The following is a 17,767-nucleotide window of genomic DNA, read 5'->3' as shown; positions in this document are numbered from 1 at the left end:
TATTTCATTGTGTTTTACCAAAGATCTAAGCAGCATTACAAAAGCCCTCAGCACTTGCGTCAGGTAGGTAAGATGTATTTTCTTTTAGAGTGGTAGTCATATGGGTGCTCCACTGTAGGTATGTCTGTATCCCTGCACTTCTGGTCTGAAACTGTGTTTAGCGGTGTCTGTTTGGCAGGCCTACTGATGAGGGAGTTCTGAAATGCCTCGGCAGCGCAGCTATGGCAGGGGGACCAGCACTGCAGTCTGAGCAGTGCTAACGGCTGACTGCCCTAGATCCTGCCCTTTCTGCCTTGGCCTGGTCCCACCACTTCCGGGGGGTGCAGAGCTGAGCCCCTCTCTTACCTCTTGTCTTTGCTTTTCCTTGAGCCTATCTAGTACAGCATGCGTGAACTATCCTCATTTCCTTCTAAGCCCCCTCAGCCCAAGATGGTGTGAGTACCAATTTGTTTTACTTACCTCATGTTTCATTACATTTGATAGGGCTTGTTTATTTTCGTATAATTTTTAGAGCTGCCATTTTTACTTCTCCAAAACACAAGAAAAAAGCTTTTTGTCTTGCAGTTCTCCCTCCCCCACTCCAGCTCTTTCAGATTTAAAAGCTACTCTACTGTAGGGAGGCAGTACCTGTTACGGACAGACACTGCTGTTACATCCAGTGCCTTGGAGAGGCTCATATTCTGCAGAAGTGCACCTTTTGCCAACAATTGAAGACTTGGTCCCAAAAGAACTGGAAGTTACAGGTGCTTAAATAAGCAGCTGACCCTTGTGCCAAATCCCTCCATGGCAAAGATCATCTCCAGAGCAGATGTAAGCTGAGTGCCTGGGCAGCCATTAAGGAGTAATTCAGGTGATGTCTAGCTGACTAGCAGAGTAGTCACAGCTAGCAGCATGTGTGTCTATTGGTGGTGCACATTCGCACATGCCCTTGGTGCACATAAAAAAATACATTCTGCAAATGGATGTAAAAAAAATCAGAGGGAGCACTGCTCCAGAGCCTTTAAATTGCAGGGAGGGAGACTCATGGAGAAAATCTGATTGTCCTGAGCAGGGCTCCAGGCTCTGAAGCAGAGATCCTGACCAGACAGAAGAGATCCCCAGTTTCATCAGTTACTTTAACACCAAGTGTCTCAAAAACACATACCCAGAAAATACAGGACCTTTGAGTAAGGGTTCTTTTGTAATGTCTTGAGACTTGAAGAGCACAGTCTCTGATGTGGTGGCACTGTCTGCCACAGGTAAGAGATGAGACCCTACAGCCTCTGTATAGAACTCAGGAGGAAACCTTTGAGTATCAGGAAGCCAGGGTAGACGAGGAAAAAACAAAACACTGCATAGTATCTCTTCACCATCTGAGGAGGTGATGCCCTCTCTAAAATACCTAGCCAAATTTCAGGACCTGTTAGTGTGTCTGTTTACCACATTAGAAACAATCCTCAGAGGTGAAAGAAACCTACTGTGAATTGCTGAACATATTGCATACCTCTCCTCTTCAAGAATTGTCCTCCCAGTCAAGATGTTTTTGGAGCCTGCCAAGATTATCTAGCATAACTAGTGTCTTGTGCTGACGTGTAAAAGGCAGAAAAGAAGTACTAAGTACTCCCCCATGCGCGCCCCCCCCCCCCCCAAAAAAAAAAAAAGCAAGACAGTGATTTTCAGGGAAAGCAACACCTTGCTTAAGTAAACCCCCTATGATAGAAAATGGAAAAGCCTAGCCTTAGTTGAGAAGAAGGCACCATCTCAGCACCTAATGGTAAAGTCTGACCATGTGACTTTTCAGAAACTCATCAATGCTATTAGCTGTTTGTGCTCATGGATGATCATTTTAAACCATTCTCATTGTGCTTCTGGACAGCTAGTAGCAGGAACAGTGCTACAGACTACACTGAATGCCACAAATAAAGTGGTCCATTAAATTTTTATGGCAGCATTAGAGGTGGCTGCTGAAGAAAATACAAGACTACTTTTTCAAAGCAGGGAGGTGGAGGACCTCCCCTTCAAGGGCTCCAGATTCTTTGCTGATAAGACTGATCCATCACTTCATGCTTTAAAGAATTCCAAAGAGATTCTACATGCTGGGATAGAAAAGAAAATGGTGTTCACACCCATCTCACAGGTCCAGTTCCCCGCCCAATTCCCCTTGCCTCAGTGATACTATAAGTAACAATGGAAGAAACCTAGAATGCAAAAAGGAAAAATGTTGTGCGTCGTCCCCCCCACCGCCACCAGGTCCTCAACATATCAGCCCTTGTCCTAAAGCACCAGTTTTTTGACATGTTGGTTGAGGTCTCAAGCAACCACTCTTCACAATAAGGATAGGTGAATTTTCTTTGTGTCAGGACAACTGACCAATCAAAAAAAAAACAAACTACCACTGAGGCCAAACAAGTGAGAAGCAAAAAAATCAACCAACCAGACAGAGAAAAAAAAAAAAACCTTCCCTGCCCTTGCATTCCAGCCCCATGTGTGGGGAGGGAAAGAGTACCGAGGTTCAGGACTCTCATGTACCCCCAGCCATATTAACTCCTTTGGAGTCATGAGGCTAGTAGATATTGTGGGACCCTCTAGGCTCTGGGGTGTAAACAGAAATGAGGGGTTCAGTGCGTGGGAGGGAGCTGCAAGGGAGCAGGCGCTGGGTTGGGGGACAGGGTCTGGACAGGAGAGTAAAGTGTACAAATGGGGCAGGGGTACAGAGACTGGACAGGAGGTTACAGGATCAGGGTTTGGGGTCTGGAGCCTAGATGGGGGTCCAAGATCTGGGTGGGAGGTAGGGTGCAAAAATTGGGTGGAGGTGTGAGGTCTGGGCAGGAGGGGGCCAGAACTGGGGGACCTACGTCATACAGCTCCTGGGGAAAACGTGGTTCCACAGCACTCTGGGCTTGCAAGCATTACCCCCCTTCTTTCTCCTCCCCCTCCCCTGTTGCTCTTGTTAACCATGATTCATAGCCAAGAGGAGTGACAGGAGCTGAACCTACAAGTAAGTACAGGAACACTGCTGCTGTTCCCCCAGCCTGGAGGATAGGGGGAACAACAGCACACAGAGCTGGTTTGTACCCCTGCCAAGCAGAGCCCTCTGGTCTGCAACATGGTGATCTTGCACATGAGGCTGTGGGCTCCTTCCATCCACCAGCAGTGGCAGCTGGTGTTTGTACTTCAGCCACAAGGCAAGCGACAGTCTTTATAGCTGCTGCCACACAGAGACCCATATTAGATCAAAGAGCACTAAACATATGTTAAGCATGTAAAGATTAAAGATGATCACAGCAGCGTGGAGTGGGCAAAATACAGTCTGCAGGTAATATCTGGCATGCCGGATGTTCTTTTCTGCTGGGATGGGGCTGTAGAAAAATGTCCAAGGCCTAGTGGGACATTAAGGCTGTCTGCTTGCCTGCCATGGCCCCAGCAATACTACTCCTGGAAGTGCCATGGCCAGAGGCTGTTGGTAAGAGAGTCTCTGCATGACCCTTTGTAGGCTGGGTGACAGCAGGTTTCTTCATACTGCTCCCTTTGTTTGGTTTCCGGACAATGTGAGCTGTGGTGGGGGGGTGGTCTCAGGTACAGGCGTCACATGGGTTCCCACTGTTCCTCTTCCCCCCAAGCAATGCGTGGAGACAGTCTGGCCAGTATCTGCTGTCAGTTTTGAGGTTTGAGGGACTCCTGTGGAAGGCAGGCATCTTGCCTGACTGCTTCACTGTGCTACTGGCCAGGATAATAATGATGTCATCCAGGTTGTTACATCAAGAAGCAACTGTGCTTGTCCCTCTTGTAAATATGTCCTGAGAAAACACATAACAAATATTGAATTGTCCTATTAGGTAACAAGTACCAGAGAGGTAGCCGTGTTAGTCTGTATCTTCGAGAAGAACAAGAAGTCCTGTGACACCTTATACATTAACAGATATTTTGGAGCATAAACTTTCGTGGGCAAAGACCTGCTTCATCAGTTGTATGAGGCATCTCATGCATGTGATGAAGCGGGTCCTTGCCCATGAAAGCTTATGCTCCAAAATATCTGTTAGTCTATAAAGTGCCACAGGACTTTTTGTTGTCCTATTTGGTAAATAATGCCATAGTCATACATGAGTATCTCATATTTCACGGAATGCAGCTTGTGAATATGCCACTACATTTTTATATCTTGTTGTATAAATAAGATTGTATTTGCAATTAAGGGCCCCAGATTTTATATCTGTTTTAAAGTTGCACAGAATTTTTCTCTCTCCCTCAAAGTAACAGAGAACAAAATTATGTAGGCCGCATTCTGCCATCTCCTGCTTGAATTATTAATGCAAACATACTTGGCAATATTTCTTTTGTAAGTGCCTCCCTAGCCAGGGTCAGAGCATGCAACTTGCATGCCTTTCTGTTCCATAACCTCCTGTGCCAAATCCACTCCCCCGACTTCAACCCACTCTCTGCCTGGAGTTCCCTCTTGCACCCAAACTCCATTCTGGACCCCACTCACCCTCTCCATTAATATAATAGAAAAAAGTAGCCCATGCCCATTTGCCAAAACTTTTGGAGTGCCCCCTCCTGCACTAGCAGCAATTATTCTAGATCTGAAACAGGGAGATTTGGTTCTTGGCCCTAGAACTACAGTATGCATACTTCCACATCTCAGTTGTTCTGTCCTGCAGAAGATCCCTCAGGTTTACCTTTGAGCAGGACTACTGCCAGAACACAGCACTTCTGTATAGTCCCTCACCTACACCCAGGGATTCCTCTGAGATCTTTCTCTGTCATGTAAGAACAGTAGGGTATTACCCTGTGTGCTCTCTGGATGACTGGATTCTCAAGGCTTGTTCCTTCAGAAACTCCCTGCAAGCCACCCAATACCCCAAAATCAACTTTGACTGCAGTTCAGTGTTTCAGAGTTTAGAGGAACCAAACATGACACAGTGCAAGTGTCTGCATTCATCCAATGGCAGATTCAACACACTTACCAGTCTCTGATAGACAGGGAAGCCCATCTAAACAGCTACTGATTTCAAGGCAAGTAGTCCCCCACAGCAATTGTACTCCCCAGCAACATTTCAGAATTAAATGCTGTCCAAAATGCCTGTCAGTGGGGAACTGGGTTGTTCTGGGTTAAGTAATTAGCAGGGATGTTTCTTGCTTCTGTTCCAGACCTGGACTGGGGAAACAGTCCCTAGAAAATAGAGAAACTTTCCTTTTTCAACATGGCAAAGAACTGCCATATCTTTTTTCTCCATTCCCCTTGCTACTGAAGGTCCGTTAAAGATAAGGTGGAGAAAAAGCAAGTGAGGCTGATTGCCCCCAGTTGGCGGAGACAGATGTACCCGTGCCTGACACAAGTAGCAATGTGGCCAGCTGTTCGTCTACAGTCCATTCCTCACCTATTCTCCCAAAACAATGGACAGATTTATCACCCCAACTGACAGATCCTTTGGCTTAAGGCTTGGCTTCTTTGTGGTGTCAACCCAAAGGGAGGTGCTTCTCTGAGGAGAAGTGTCATTACAAAGTGGGAAATTGACTTTTTGCACTTACCTGCAAAAGAGGTGCAGTTACAACCACGTTGCTCTGATATCTTATCCCTTCTCCTTGATCTTAGACTACATACTAGATATTAAAAAGACTGATCTCTCTCTCAGTATGTCTTGTGGCCATAGCATCCTTCCACCGGTAGATGGATGGATGGATATTCCATATTTTCCAATCAGAGAACACAGATTCCTTAAGGACATGGGAAACCTTTTTCCACAAGTGAGATGCCCCCACTCCGACTTGGGACCTCAGTCTAATTTTAAAGACTTTAACTAAGCTACCCTTTGAATTTGCGGGCAACTGTCTCTCTTCTACACCTGTTAATGAAGACATCATCTCAGCATTGCAAATAGAGGAAATAACACTGCTTGCACACCCACCCTTCATGGTCATCTTAAAAGGCATTCTGAGGCCACACTAAGAGTTGCTACAAAAGGTGGCCTCATGTCCATATGAACCAACTCATCCACCTCCTTATCTTTTTCCCAAAACCACATTCCACTAATAGGGAGACAGTAATACAAAATATATTAGATGCTCAGAGAGCTCTTGCATTTTATTTGGACGGGGCTAAGTGTTTTAGGGAATCTCTTGATCTTTTCTTCATTGCATATGGATCCAAAGGCATTGCAAACAGTTCAAAGATTCTTCATATGGCTCTTGAACTGCATTAACTTTTGTTATGTCCACTGCTTGCTACTCTATCAGGAATACATATGCACTACAGGGCTGCGTCTCTACATGCCCCTTCTTCCGGAAGAAGGGGCATGGTAATGAGTAGCCCAGAAGATGCTAATGAGGTGCAGATGTAAATTTCCTGCCCTCATTAGCGTACAGCCATGTGATTCGGAGTCCGGAAGAAGCTCTTCCAGCCTCCAAAATAGACACAGGGCCTGTGGGGATCTTTTGAGGAAGAGGGGGCTTCCAAAAGGAGAGTTTCCTTCTGGAAGATCCCTGCAGGCCTCATGTCTGTGTGTCTGTTTTAGAGTCCAAAAGAGCTGCTTCCAGACTCTGAATCACATGGCTGTACACTAATGAGGTGTGGGAAATTTATATCCACATCTTATTAGCATCTTCCAGGCTGCTCATTAAAGGACACATGGGGATGCAGCCCAGGAGAACTATTTCTACCCCAGTTGGTTAATGATGTTCCTATCTCAGAAATCTGCATAGCTACAAATAGGCTTCTGCTCATACTTTCACAGAACAGTACATGATTGCTTGAGACTTCTCATGCCATTTGTTGGCTGCACAGAATTATCATCAATAATAGACTTGACTCTGAGCTCCAAGTTCCCATATAGATTACAGTTGTGAAGTCACCTACAGCAGTGTCGTGTGGCACTGTAGTAAACTAACAGATATTTTGCAGCATATGCTTTTGTGGGCAAAGACCTGCTTCATCAGCGGGTCCACGAAAGCTTATGCCCCAAAATATGTTAGTCTGTAAAGTGCCACAGGACTACTACTTGTTCTTGAACATGCAGACTAACACGGCTACCTCTCTGATACTACAGCAGTGTGGTGATGAATCCTAGTTAGTTCCCACCAGCGACACATTGTGCATAAACTAAAAAAGAAGGTGGATGGATCTATATATGAAGGTGGATATATAGACAGATACAAGGAGTGTCTTGATTCTAGTTTTCTAAATTGTTCAGAGCTAACTGTTCAAGAGAAGGAATATGTTGAATCACTTACTTTTTTTTTTAATAATGTAAAAGAAATTGAAAAAGCTGAATATTTCTTTTGTTCTCTCTTCCATTGCTGAAATACTTATAGTGGGGTTATTTGCAAAGAGAATTTTGCCTGCAAAGTGGAAAATAACTGGAATTTTTGCTGGGAAAAAGGGGAGCGTTAGCTCCAATGTACCCTGGATTTTGCACTTGCTGTGCAAGCATTAAAATAAATGCAGACTGTGCACATCCAAGGCTTTAAGAACTGGAAGTTGTTGCTAGCCAGAGATCATGCCTTTCTGCCATGCTTCTTATGCTGAGAATATAGCCTAAATGAGTTCAGTGTTCTTCATTCTGATGTCCTTGTTTTTCTTACCTCAGAAGTGTAAATGAGTCCCACCGAGAACTAGACAAAATTGGAAATACATTATCTGGAATCAGGGCAGGACACACATTTGATAGAATCAAAAATAAGATCTGAATGTTGGAAAAAATGGGTGGGAGGTCAATATCTTTTTTATTAGTATCTTGATGGTGTTACTTGCATTCAGGTGGTACAAACTGTACTAATGCAATTGACACTTGGTGTTCAGGGAACAGACACTGTTTCAAAGTGTCTCTTTATTGTGCAAATAAAAACACTAAGGCTGGGTCCACACAGAGCTGCTCTCCTGGCAGCTCCATGCTAATGTGTAGTCTCAATTGCAGATGGCTGGTCATTAGCATATTCCTGCAGCTAATTAGCATAGCCTCCCAAGAGTTTGCTCTCCATAGAGAGTGGAGTTTTTCAAGGATAAGCATGTGACAGTGGGGGGGTGGGGTTAGCTGGCAGAGGCATGTCCGCATGGCATGTTTACTGCTGGTACCACCCTCTGCCAAGAGCAAAATCTTGTGCAGCTATGCTAATTAGCTGCATGAGTATGTTAATGAGCAGCCATTTGCAATTGCGAGACTACTCATTAGCATGGAGCTGCTGGCACAGCCACTACGTGTAGACCCAGCCTATGAGCCCTATGGGTTTTGTCTTTAAACCAGCATGAACTGATCAAATATTTTAATGTTTTCTTCAGTGGTCTCTTAAATTTCTGCTGTTTGTGTCCAAATTATTTAATCAAATATTTGATACATAACTGAAAAAATTAAGTAGTTGCAAACTATAAAGGTCCATATCTCCTGCTTTTAGTTGACAGGTTTGTGTATGTTCTGTTTGCCAAGTGCCAATTTGTACCTTTAAACTTCAGAAATCAAAAGGTAGAAAATATATTTTAAAACTTCCATAAACATGGAGTTAACCATAGTTTGTCCTAAATGTTCTACATCGTGTTGATTACAAGGGAAGGAAATATAACAGAGGGGACAACCCTTGGAATGGCACAATGTCAAATGAAAATCTAGTTCTATTTACACTGTTCTAGTCTGTGTGCTGGAGCTCAAATTTTCTTGTTTTAGTACCCAATACGGACAGTGATTACAAGATTGTATTTTAAAGGCCTAAATTATGGGTAAGACAGATGAACACAAGATTTCTTCTAGGTATTTTATAATAACTTAAGGCATTTAATAGTAGTGCTTAGCCTTTAAAGTATTGTTTGTCGAGCAGTTTACTAAACACCATTTTCTTATAAGGCTTCTGATCTACTTCACTCTGGGCAAATGAAGGTATACTTTTTATGTAAAATAGTGTACATCTGAAGCCAAATACAAAGTGGGTTTTTTAGAGGCCTACTAAGAAAAATTGCAGCCACAGTTCTGAAGTTTTATACTTCTCAGGGCTAAGCTGTGACTTAGCCTTATTTTATGCAGTACTTTTTGTGGCAAATTGATATGAATTCATATTTATGTTGAGTATGCAATATTTTACAAGTTGCGTTTGAAATAACTAGTCTCAGTTTGATCTGCAAAAGCCTGGGATGATATCTTTTCAGTGAAGTGAAAAGTGCCAGAAATTGAAAACGACTACAAAAATAGCAGAATTAACTGTTTTATTCAGGAATTTCTGCAATGGTTGTATTGCTTGAAATGGTAAAGTGTACTTAAAGAACCAGGTCCAATTCCCTCTCATTTCAGTGAGAGATCTGAGGCCTGATATTGGGTTGAGGCAGCAGTAGTGAAACTAACCTACTACGATGAGCCGTCTACCACCTGCTGATCCATGAGGTTGTTCTGACCAGCCTGTCTGCCCTTCCTTTTTCCTGCTATTGAAGGGAAGGAAGTTCAAAACCCACTCAGGAGGATTTGTAGCTCTCTTTCTCATCCATATCTGATCTCTTTTAGACAGATATGTTCTTGTTCCTTTCTAGCACCAATCCCAGCCTGGCTTGTTTTTTGGCTGGCAGCCTCAGTTTTGGCTGTTGCTTCTTGAAGCAGAAGCAACCAAACTTTTCTCCTTTGTGGCTAATGCTGTATACCTACTGACCCAAACAATGGGGAGACTCTTCCCTGGAAACAGGAAGCAAAGTACCTTCATACGGTATTTTCAATCCTGTCCCTAAGTGCATTCTTTCTAGAAAATGACGTGACGTTTAGAGACTGGTGTAAGGCTGTAAATAAGTCTTAGGTTCTTCTTACTGCTTTACTAACAGTTCTCCCATGTAAATTGTTAATTTGTATTGTGGTAATGCATAGAAATATCATACCAGAACCTGTTGTTCAGCTTGCAGTACAGACTAACAGTCGTTGCCCACAGAGTAAAACCATGTGAGCTCTTGTGCTGGTTCTAACAATTACTTCCATACTAATTCAGTTCCCCTTTCTTCTCATTCCTACTTGCTGGCATTGAACAGATCCATTTTCTGCTACAGTTGATGCTGTTGATGATGCCATTCCAAGCCTAAATCCTTTCCTCATCAAAACTAATGATGCTGTTCATCTGTCTGTTATATCTTCTGATGTGTCTACTTTCAGCACTAGGACACCCACTCATGAAGTATTTGTTGGTAATGTACCTTTAAGCTAAATGACTGCTATATTTCAGAAACTGCATTATTTTTAAACAAGTAGGATTTTTTTTCCAGAAGGAAGCTAAAATATGTGTTCTAGTTTTGATTATTGGTGTGGATTCACTATTTTATGTTTAAGTTTTTTGTCATAGCTGTATTAAAAGTCATTGCTTGGTTTATAAAAATAGTTGTCAGACATTTCATATTTGTAGTTGAAGCATTCTTGCTCAAGTATATTTTATGTAATGAAGGGCTCTGAAATAAATACACTTTAAGGCCATAGTCCATAAAATTCATAGGTATGCAAGAATGAGAATTTATGAAAGTCACTTGTTTTTTGTCAAATTTTTGTGACCTTGTATTGACTTTTTAAAATTTTTCAAGTGGACGGTATTAGACTACCATATAAATTTACCATTTGTACCTTCTTAAACATCTCACTCAACTTCACCTTCTATAGACAGAACGTCAGGGCTGCCATATTAAGAAACCTCCTAAAACTTGAGTTGGGGAAGTACATAGTGATTGGATTATTTCTCAATGTGAAGAATTACCAATTAATCTCTTTAAAACAATGAAAACTAAGACTAATTATATGATATCTTTTGTTTTAGAGTAAAGCTAATTGTAGAGCTGATCTTGCCAGACTGTTTTTATTTTCACAATAAATATCTCCTTGTAAAGTGATCTGAAGCGGGGGGGGCACCATGCTACTACATCTTATGAAAAAAACAAACCACAGCCTAGACTGTGTTCTTATAGCCAAAACGTAGTTCCCTGAAAACAAAGTTCTTAATATGAAAATGGTCCAATGGGCATTTATTTAATTTATGTATTAGTACAAGCAAGTTGCTACAATGTAAATGTGATTTTAAGGTAACTACTGGTTCTTTAGGTTGTATCAGTCCATTTGCCAAAGGAAACTCCCTTATGGCAATAACTCTCTTCAGTTATATTGTTATACTCCAAGTATAAGAACAGGTAATATCTTTTATTGGACTGACTTCTGTTGGTGAGACAGACAAGCTTTTAGCTTAAACAAACCACCTCTTCAGGTCTGGGAAAAGAACTTCCAGTATTGATGCAAGCTGGAGCAGATTATTTAACATAAATAGTTGGCAGGTATGGTTTTCACACTCGCATCTTCAAAAGATGTAGAACATGGTATTTGAGCTAAAAATATATGGGCTTGTCTACACTTGCCCCCAGCTTCACAGGGGACATGTTAATCAGGGTGACGGGAGATTACCAATGAAGTGCTGCAGTGAATACGCAGCACTTAATTAGGCTAATTCTTCCCCCTGCAGCAACTTCAAAGTGTCAGACTTTCAAGTGTCGGCATGCATGTAGCTGCGGGCACTTTGAAGTGCCTTTACTCTTCAAAATTTTGGGAGTAAAGGCACTTCGAAGTAGCACGGGCACTTTGAGGTGCCTGTGGCTACACACGTGCCGGCACTTCAAAGTCTGACAGTTGGAAGCTGCTGCGGGGGAGAACTAGCCTGATGAAGTGCTGCACGTTCTCTGCTGCACTTTGTTAGTAATTTCCCGTCACCCTGATCAACATGCCCCCTTCAAAGTTGGGGGCAAGTGTAGACCAAGCCTGTGTGTGTGTTATAATTTTGCTAGTGTTTTTCTCTTCAAATTCTAGGTAATATAAATGTAACTTTACCTTTTTTTAACATATTTCTAGCTATTTGAGAAACTAAACATTGTCTTTCTTTTTTCTATAACTCTCCCTATTCTTTCTCCACTCTTTCTGTTGTGTGATGTGACTTACTAGATTCATTTTGTGGCCCTCAAGCTTACCCTAATGCTTCTCATTTCCGCAATGAGCCCTCTCCTGTAGCTGGTCTATTTGGAGGTAGGTAATGTGATGTGGGTTTGTGACAAACAACAACGTGAATTATCTTGATGTGTGCCTAGAAAAGGGAAAGCCTCTTGGTTCGTTAGTTGTCTGGGAACACTGCATTGTTTTGATACAGTGGTTTAACATTTCTAGTTAGTCTTTTGTCACTGCTTACTTTAAATGTATCATTCCAGATGGGCAAGCGACTCACAAGACGTTATGTTTTAAACCTGTGCTAAATGTTTAGTTTAAGCACTAAAGTGCAATAAATAACTCCTCTGTTTCAAGGACACTTCTCTAATATTCTGGCTTTCTACATCACACTCTTCCTTAGGAAAAGCAACTCTGAGAGCAGGCTCTAATTTTGTTGGTTCTTAAGCAGCGCCCTGTGTAAATCATGATTTTATATAGGACAGAGGAATTGTAAAAGTGCATTTGTGTTTTAAAGAAGTCTACAACAATTACCTTAGCTTGTCAATTTCAAGGATGGAGTGAATTTTACCAATTTGTTTTGAAGATTTGACTGCTGTTTGCATGTAACAGAAAGTAAACGTTTCTTTAATTGCATGTGTTTGTAGCTAATTTTAGCTATAAATTTGATTAAAAGTAGTTGTAAAACATTCTCTGCAACTCCATGAAATTCAGTACTTTGTCATTTACAGTGTTTTCGAAAATAGTGATTTACACAGGGCCCCGTTCATAAGCAGTCTTTCCTAACACCAGAACTCTTAAGATAGATGAGAATGAGGTACCATCAGTCAGTTTAGGGGATCTTTTTGTCTTCTGCTGACTGGCATATTTGCTGGCGTTTATTTTTTCCTCTGCATCTGTTGTAGAGCCCTTCGGGGCTAGGTAAGCCCTACCTAAAGGTATCTGTTAGTGTGAAATTATTGGTTTCTCCCTTTGGCTTTGCAAGTTTGGTATGTTGACACAGTAGTCTGGTACTTATACAGCCCCAGCAGTGACACTATAATATATCTGCAGGCCAGTGCATAGGTTTGTCGATCACTGGTTTTCATGTGTAGATGTACATTAGGAGCCCTGTTGGTGTTAAGGGGTACCTTCTGTGATTGGCAGAACAGTTACTACTTGAAGTGATTACAAATTGTCTTTCAGTCACAGTTATAGGAATTGCTCAAGTCAGAGGAAGAAACCTCTTGGGTGATAATTCATAGAAGCTAAGGCCAGAAAGGACCATTGTGATCATCGCATTTGTCCTTCTGTGTATTACAGCTATAAAGCATTTAAAAATAATTCCTATAGCCTATTTTAAAAAAAGAAAAAAAAAGTCGATTTAAGAAGTAACGGTGATGGAGAATTCACTATACCGCTTAGTAAATTGTTCCAACGGTTAATTATTCTCCAGTATGGATGTATGCCTTTTTTCTAGTCTGAGTTGTCTAGCTTCATCTTGTAGCCATTGGAGTGTTACACCTTTTTCTGCAAGTCTGAAGATCCTGTTTATTCCCCATGTAGATGGTTAGACTGATCAAGTCATCCCTTAACATTACTTTAAGGTTAATAGATTGAGCTTCTTGAATTTCATCACTATAAGGCATATTTTTAATCCTGTAATTATTCTGCCTCTTCTCTGAATCCTCTCTATTTTATTAACATCCTACATGATATGTGCATGCAGTATACTAGCAGCTAGTGCCACTGGTGCTAAATAAACAGCTAGTTGAGATTCTCCTGTTTGCCCACCTATGGATCACATTAGTTTTTCTGTCTGCAGCCTCACACTGGGAACTCACGTTCAGCTAATTATTCCCTCTGGCCCCAAATCTTTCTCAGTTGCTGCTTCCCAGGATGCAATCCCCCCTCCAGTTAATTAGAATACTTTATGCATGTGTCAGGGTTAATGAAAAAGCAATGCAAAGCAAGAAAGCTTACTCTCTATCAAGAAAAATATACAGATTCATTGATTCTTGCTAACGTCTCTTTTTTCATCTTTCCAGTCATTTATTTGCCACTTAAGGATTTAAAGTTTGTTTGTCTCTCCTGCCTTACTAAAATTTTCAAAATAAACCTGTGGCTGAACAATTGACTGGGTTGGTGGCAGAAACCCATGAATAGGATGTCTCTCCCCCTCTACACAGTTAGAAATAGATGAGTCCCTAATGCTGTTCTTTCAGTTTATGGTTCCTGCAGCTGAAAAGTCCTAAAGTATGAGAGCTGGAGACTTGGTTTGCAGAAGCAGGCTCATTTTCAAAAGACTTTATATCAGTCTTTCTCTTTATGCAGAGGCTGTTTTGAAAGCGCCGCACTATCTTGCCGGATGGATTCCCCAGTAAATTTGAAATCTCTGAAATGCATTTTTTCCTCTTATCTTGACGCAATAAAAAAGAAAATAGTAATTAGCTGTCTAGCAGTTCTTTGACTCTTTATTTCTGGTTTTGCTTCTATTTAAGAGTGTGTTCTGGTAAGACAACTAAATTCATGTGATTGGTAACTAAAATTTTAATTCTGCAATGGGTGTATATTTTGTCCAGGTTAAAAAAACAATTTTAAATACTAGTTTTGTTGTAATAAAATGGTTCTCCGCTTTAGCAAACAGGGAGGAGGGGAAAAAAAAAAACTTTTGTAAGTGTGGTCTTTGGTCAATTATTTAAGTGACTTTTATTTCTAGGTAAATTTGATCTTGTCTAATATCCACTCCTTCACGCTGATATAAAAATCAGAGCTGCTGTCACTACACTGGTCAGGCAAATAAGTTTTAAAATATTAACTATTTCTATAGTGCCTTTCATATCATAGAATTATCTTACTAATTTATCTGCTCAAGTAAAATGGCAGTGGTTGCAATATATACCTCAAATAAAACTCAGTATTAATTTTGTCTCTACGTTTCTCTTATTAAGTAAAGTGAACTGGCTCCTAAACTTTCAGTTATTGCGTAGTGTTAATAATGTGTTATGCTTCCAGAATGGTGATGTACACGGGCGATAGTGACTGCCTTTCTGTTGTACAGATGCACATAAGATGAGATGGTGCAGGTTCTGATAAGCCCCCTCTTAGTGAAAGAACAGAAGTTAGAACTCCAGCTACGAGAATAGCATAGATGTAGTTGACGTACCTGAGGTCAACATTTTCTGCCATCCCCACAGTGGGAGGTAGATCGGAGACTCTTATATTGACTTCCCTTGCACCTCCTGACTAGACACACTAAATTGAACCCCAGAAGCTCAGTATCTGTAATGTCAGTGCTGCATAAGTGTGGACATTACCTTGTGTAGGGAAATAAGTCCCTTCCACTGGTGCAGGAAAGCGTTTGTATATTGCAGTGGTACTGTTCTTCTGCCCCTAGTGGCGATATGCCCAAAATTTCAAACCCCGCCCCCCCACCCCCAAAAAGAAAAAAAAGTTCTATGTCTCGGGATTCTGTGCCTATATGTTGCTGACCTTGCTTCCTGGGGATCTGTTGGAGATAAAAAGGCTGCCCCTTTTTAGGAAAGGAAAATGGGTATTGGAAAAAGTATTTGAAGTAAACCATTAACCAGATAGTTTCCTGTGTGCTTTTCTACTTCAAGGAGTGATGTGTGCCTTAGCAAGTTTTTTTTTATACACTGTTATTTCCTCATTTGAATATTATCAAATAGCTTCAATTTTTACAGAGAAACTGTGTACAGTACAGAGTTCTGTCAACAGAAGTCACTGTCGACAGGTATTTCCTGATGGAACCTCTGTCTGTGGAACACATCCGCACCTAATAGGGTCTCCCTCTCTTGACGCCCTCTGTCAACAGGGAGCAGCCAGACTGCCAAGCCTTCTGTTGACAGAACAGCTAACCAGAGGCTCTGCAAACAGGGCTGCCCAGTGAACCGGAAGCCTTCTCGGTCGATAGAGGACCCCTTGGAGCATCTACGCTATTTTTCTGTCAACAGAATCTGTCTACAGAGGTGCTGTGCCTCAAACCTACAAGATGTAACGCTGGTTCTGGTGTGGTTATGGTCTGAAGAAGTGGGTCTGTCCCACGAAAGCTCACCTAATAAATTATTTTGTTAGTCTTTGAAGTGCTGCTTGACTGCTTTTTTGTTTTGCCTGGGAAAAGGTTGCATTCTGTCGACAGATTCTAGGCAGAATGCGTTTGCAGTGTGGACATTCCCTAGTTTTGTCAACAGAAGCCCTCTTCTGTGGATAAAATCTTGTAGTGTATACACAGCTAGAGAGAAGAGTTGTGAAGTGTGCTACATAATGTATTTTTATTTTCTATTTTGTTCAGGGTTTACACCTTCTCCTGTAGCTCAGCACCAGTCCTCCGCTGGCCTTAATGTTGACTTTGAATCTGTGTTTGGAAACAAATCTTCCAATGTCGTCGTAGATTCTGGTGGTAAGAGAGGCTTTTGTTACTGTAGGCAACAAATGTGCGTTAATTATTTGACATCTGTGGAAGGTAGATCTCAGAAGACGATAACAACCACCATGCTGGGTCAGACCAAAGGGCCATCTAGCCTAGTGTTCTGTCTTCTGACAGTGGCCAATGCCAGGTGCTCCAGAGGGAATGAACAGAACAGGTAAACATCAAGGCTATATCTACTCTAGCCCCAAACTTGGAAATGGCCATGCAAATGGCCATTTTGAAGTTGACTAATGAAGCGCTGAAATACATATTCAGCACCTCATTAGCATGCGGGCAGCTGCGGTACTTTGAAATTGATGCGGCTCGTCCAGATGGGGCTCCTTTTCAAAAGGACCCCGCCTACTTCAAAGTCCCCTTATTCCCATCTGCTCATAGGAATAAGGGGACTTCGAAGTAGGTGGGGTCTTTTCAATAAGGAGCCCCGTCTGGACAAGCCACGCGGCGGCGAGCCGCGTCAATTTTGAAGTGCCGCGGCCGCCCGCATGCCAATGAGGCGCTGAATATCTACTTCAGCGCTTCATTAGTAAACTTCGAAATGGCCATTTGCATGGGCGTTTGAAAGTTTTTGGCTAGTGTAGACATAGCCCAGGAGAGTTACTAAGTGAGGCAGTCCCTGTTGTCCAGTCCAAGCTTCTGGAAGTCAGAAATTTAAGAACACCTGTAGCATGAGTTTGCATACTGTCTTTGCTAATAGCCTTTGATGGACCTGTCCTCCATGAAATCACCTAATTCTTTTTTGAACCTGGCCTTCACAGCTTCCCCTGGCAACAAGTTCCACGAGTTGTCTGTATTGTACAAAGGAGTACTCCTTTACGTTAATTTTAAACTTGCTGCCTTGTAATTTCATTAGGTGATCCCAGTTCTTACGTTATATCAAGGAGTAAATGACACTCTCTTCCCCAACCGTGATTTTATAGACCTCTCATATACCCTCTTTCCTAAGATGAGAAGTCCCAGTCTTTTTAATTTTCTCTTCATGCAAAAGCTATTCCATATTCCTAATCTCATGTGCTCTGTACTACTTCTAATTTATCTGAAGTGGGGCAACCAGAACTGTATGCAGTATTCAAAGTGTGGGCGTACCAGGGATTTATATAGTGGCATGATATTTGCTGTCTTATTTGTCCCTTTCTGGACAAACTGATTTGCAATAGTGTTACTTGAACTGTTGCTGCACATTGTGCAGATGTTTACAGAGCTGTCCACAATGACACTAAATTTTCTATCTTGAGTTGTAACAGCTTATTTGGACTCTATCACTTTCTGTGAATAGTTGTAATAAAGTTTTCCAATATACATTACTTTTCATCTATCAACATTGAATTTCACCTGCCATTTTGTTGCCTCGTCACCCAGTTTTGTAAAATCCCTTTGTACTTTTTGTACTTAGCTTTGGACTTAACTATCTTGAATGATTTTGTTTGCAATACAAAACTGACTT

At 41.7% G+C, this 17,767-nt stretch overlaps 1 protein-coding gene across 7 annotated transcripts in view; it reads left to right on the top strand.

Annotated features, from left to right (window-relative positions):
• PICALM (phosphatidylinositol binding clathrin assembly protein) overlaps window positions 1–17,767 on the top strand; it is a 171,876-nt gene that overhangs the window by 125,496 nt on the left and 28,613 nt on the right. For 5 of the 7 annotated variants that reach the window (XM_074983701.1, XM_074983709.1, XM_074983717.1 and 2 more), the window contains 3 exons: window positions 9,965–10,117; window positions 11,901–11,981; window positions 16,189–16,296. The exons of 1 other annotated variant lie outside the window; for it this stretch is intronic. In XM_074983701.1, the coding sequence (XP_074839802.1) occupies window positions 9,965–10,117; window positions 11,901–11,981; window positions 16,189–16,296 (342 nt within the window). The remainder of the gene's footprint in view (window positions 1–9,964; window positions 10,118–11,900; window positions 11,982–16,188; window positions 16,297–17,767) is intronic. One more of the 7 variants, XM_074983732.1, reaches the window with a different exon arrangement.

Source organism: Carettochelys insculpta, chromosome 1 (genome assembly GCF_033958435.1).
Source record: "Carettochelys insculpta isolate YL-2023 chromosome 1, ASM3395843v1, whole genome shotgun sequence".
In the NCBI taxonomy this organism is placed as follows: domain Eukaryota; kingdom Metazoa; phylum Chordata; order Testudines; family Carettochelyidae; genus Carettochelys; species Carettochelys insculpta.
The sequence above is the reverse complement of the archived record's forward strand: the minus strand, read 5'-3'. Positions and strand labels throughout refer to the sequence as shown.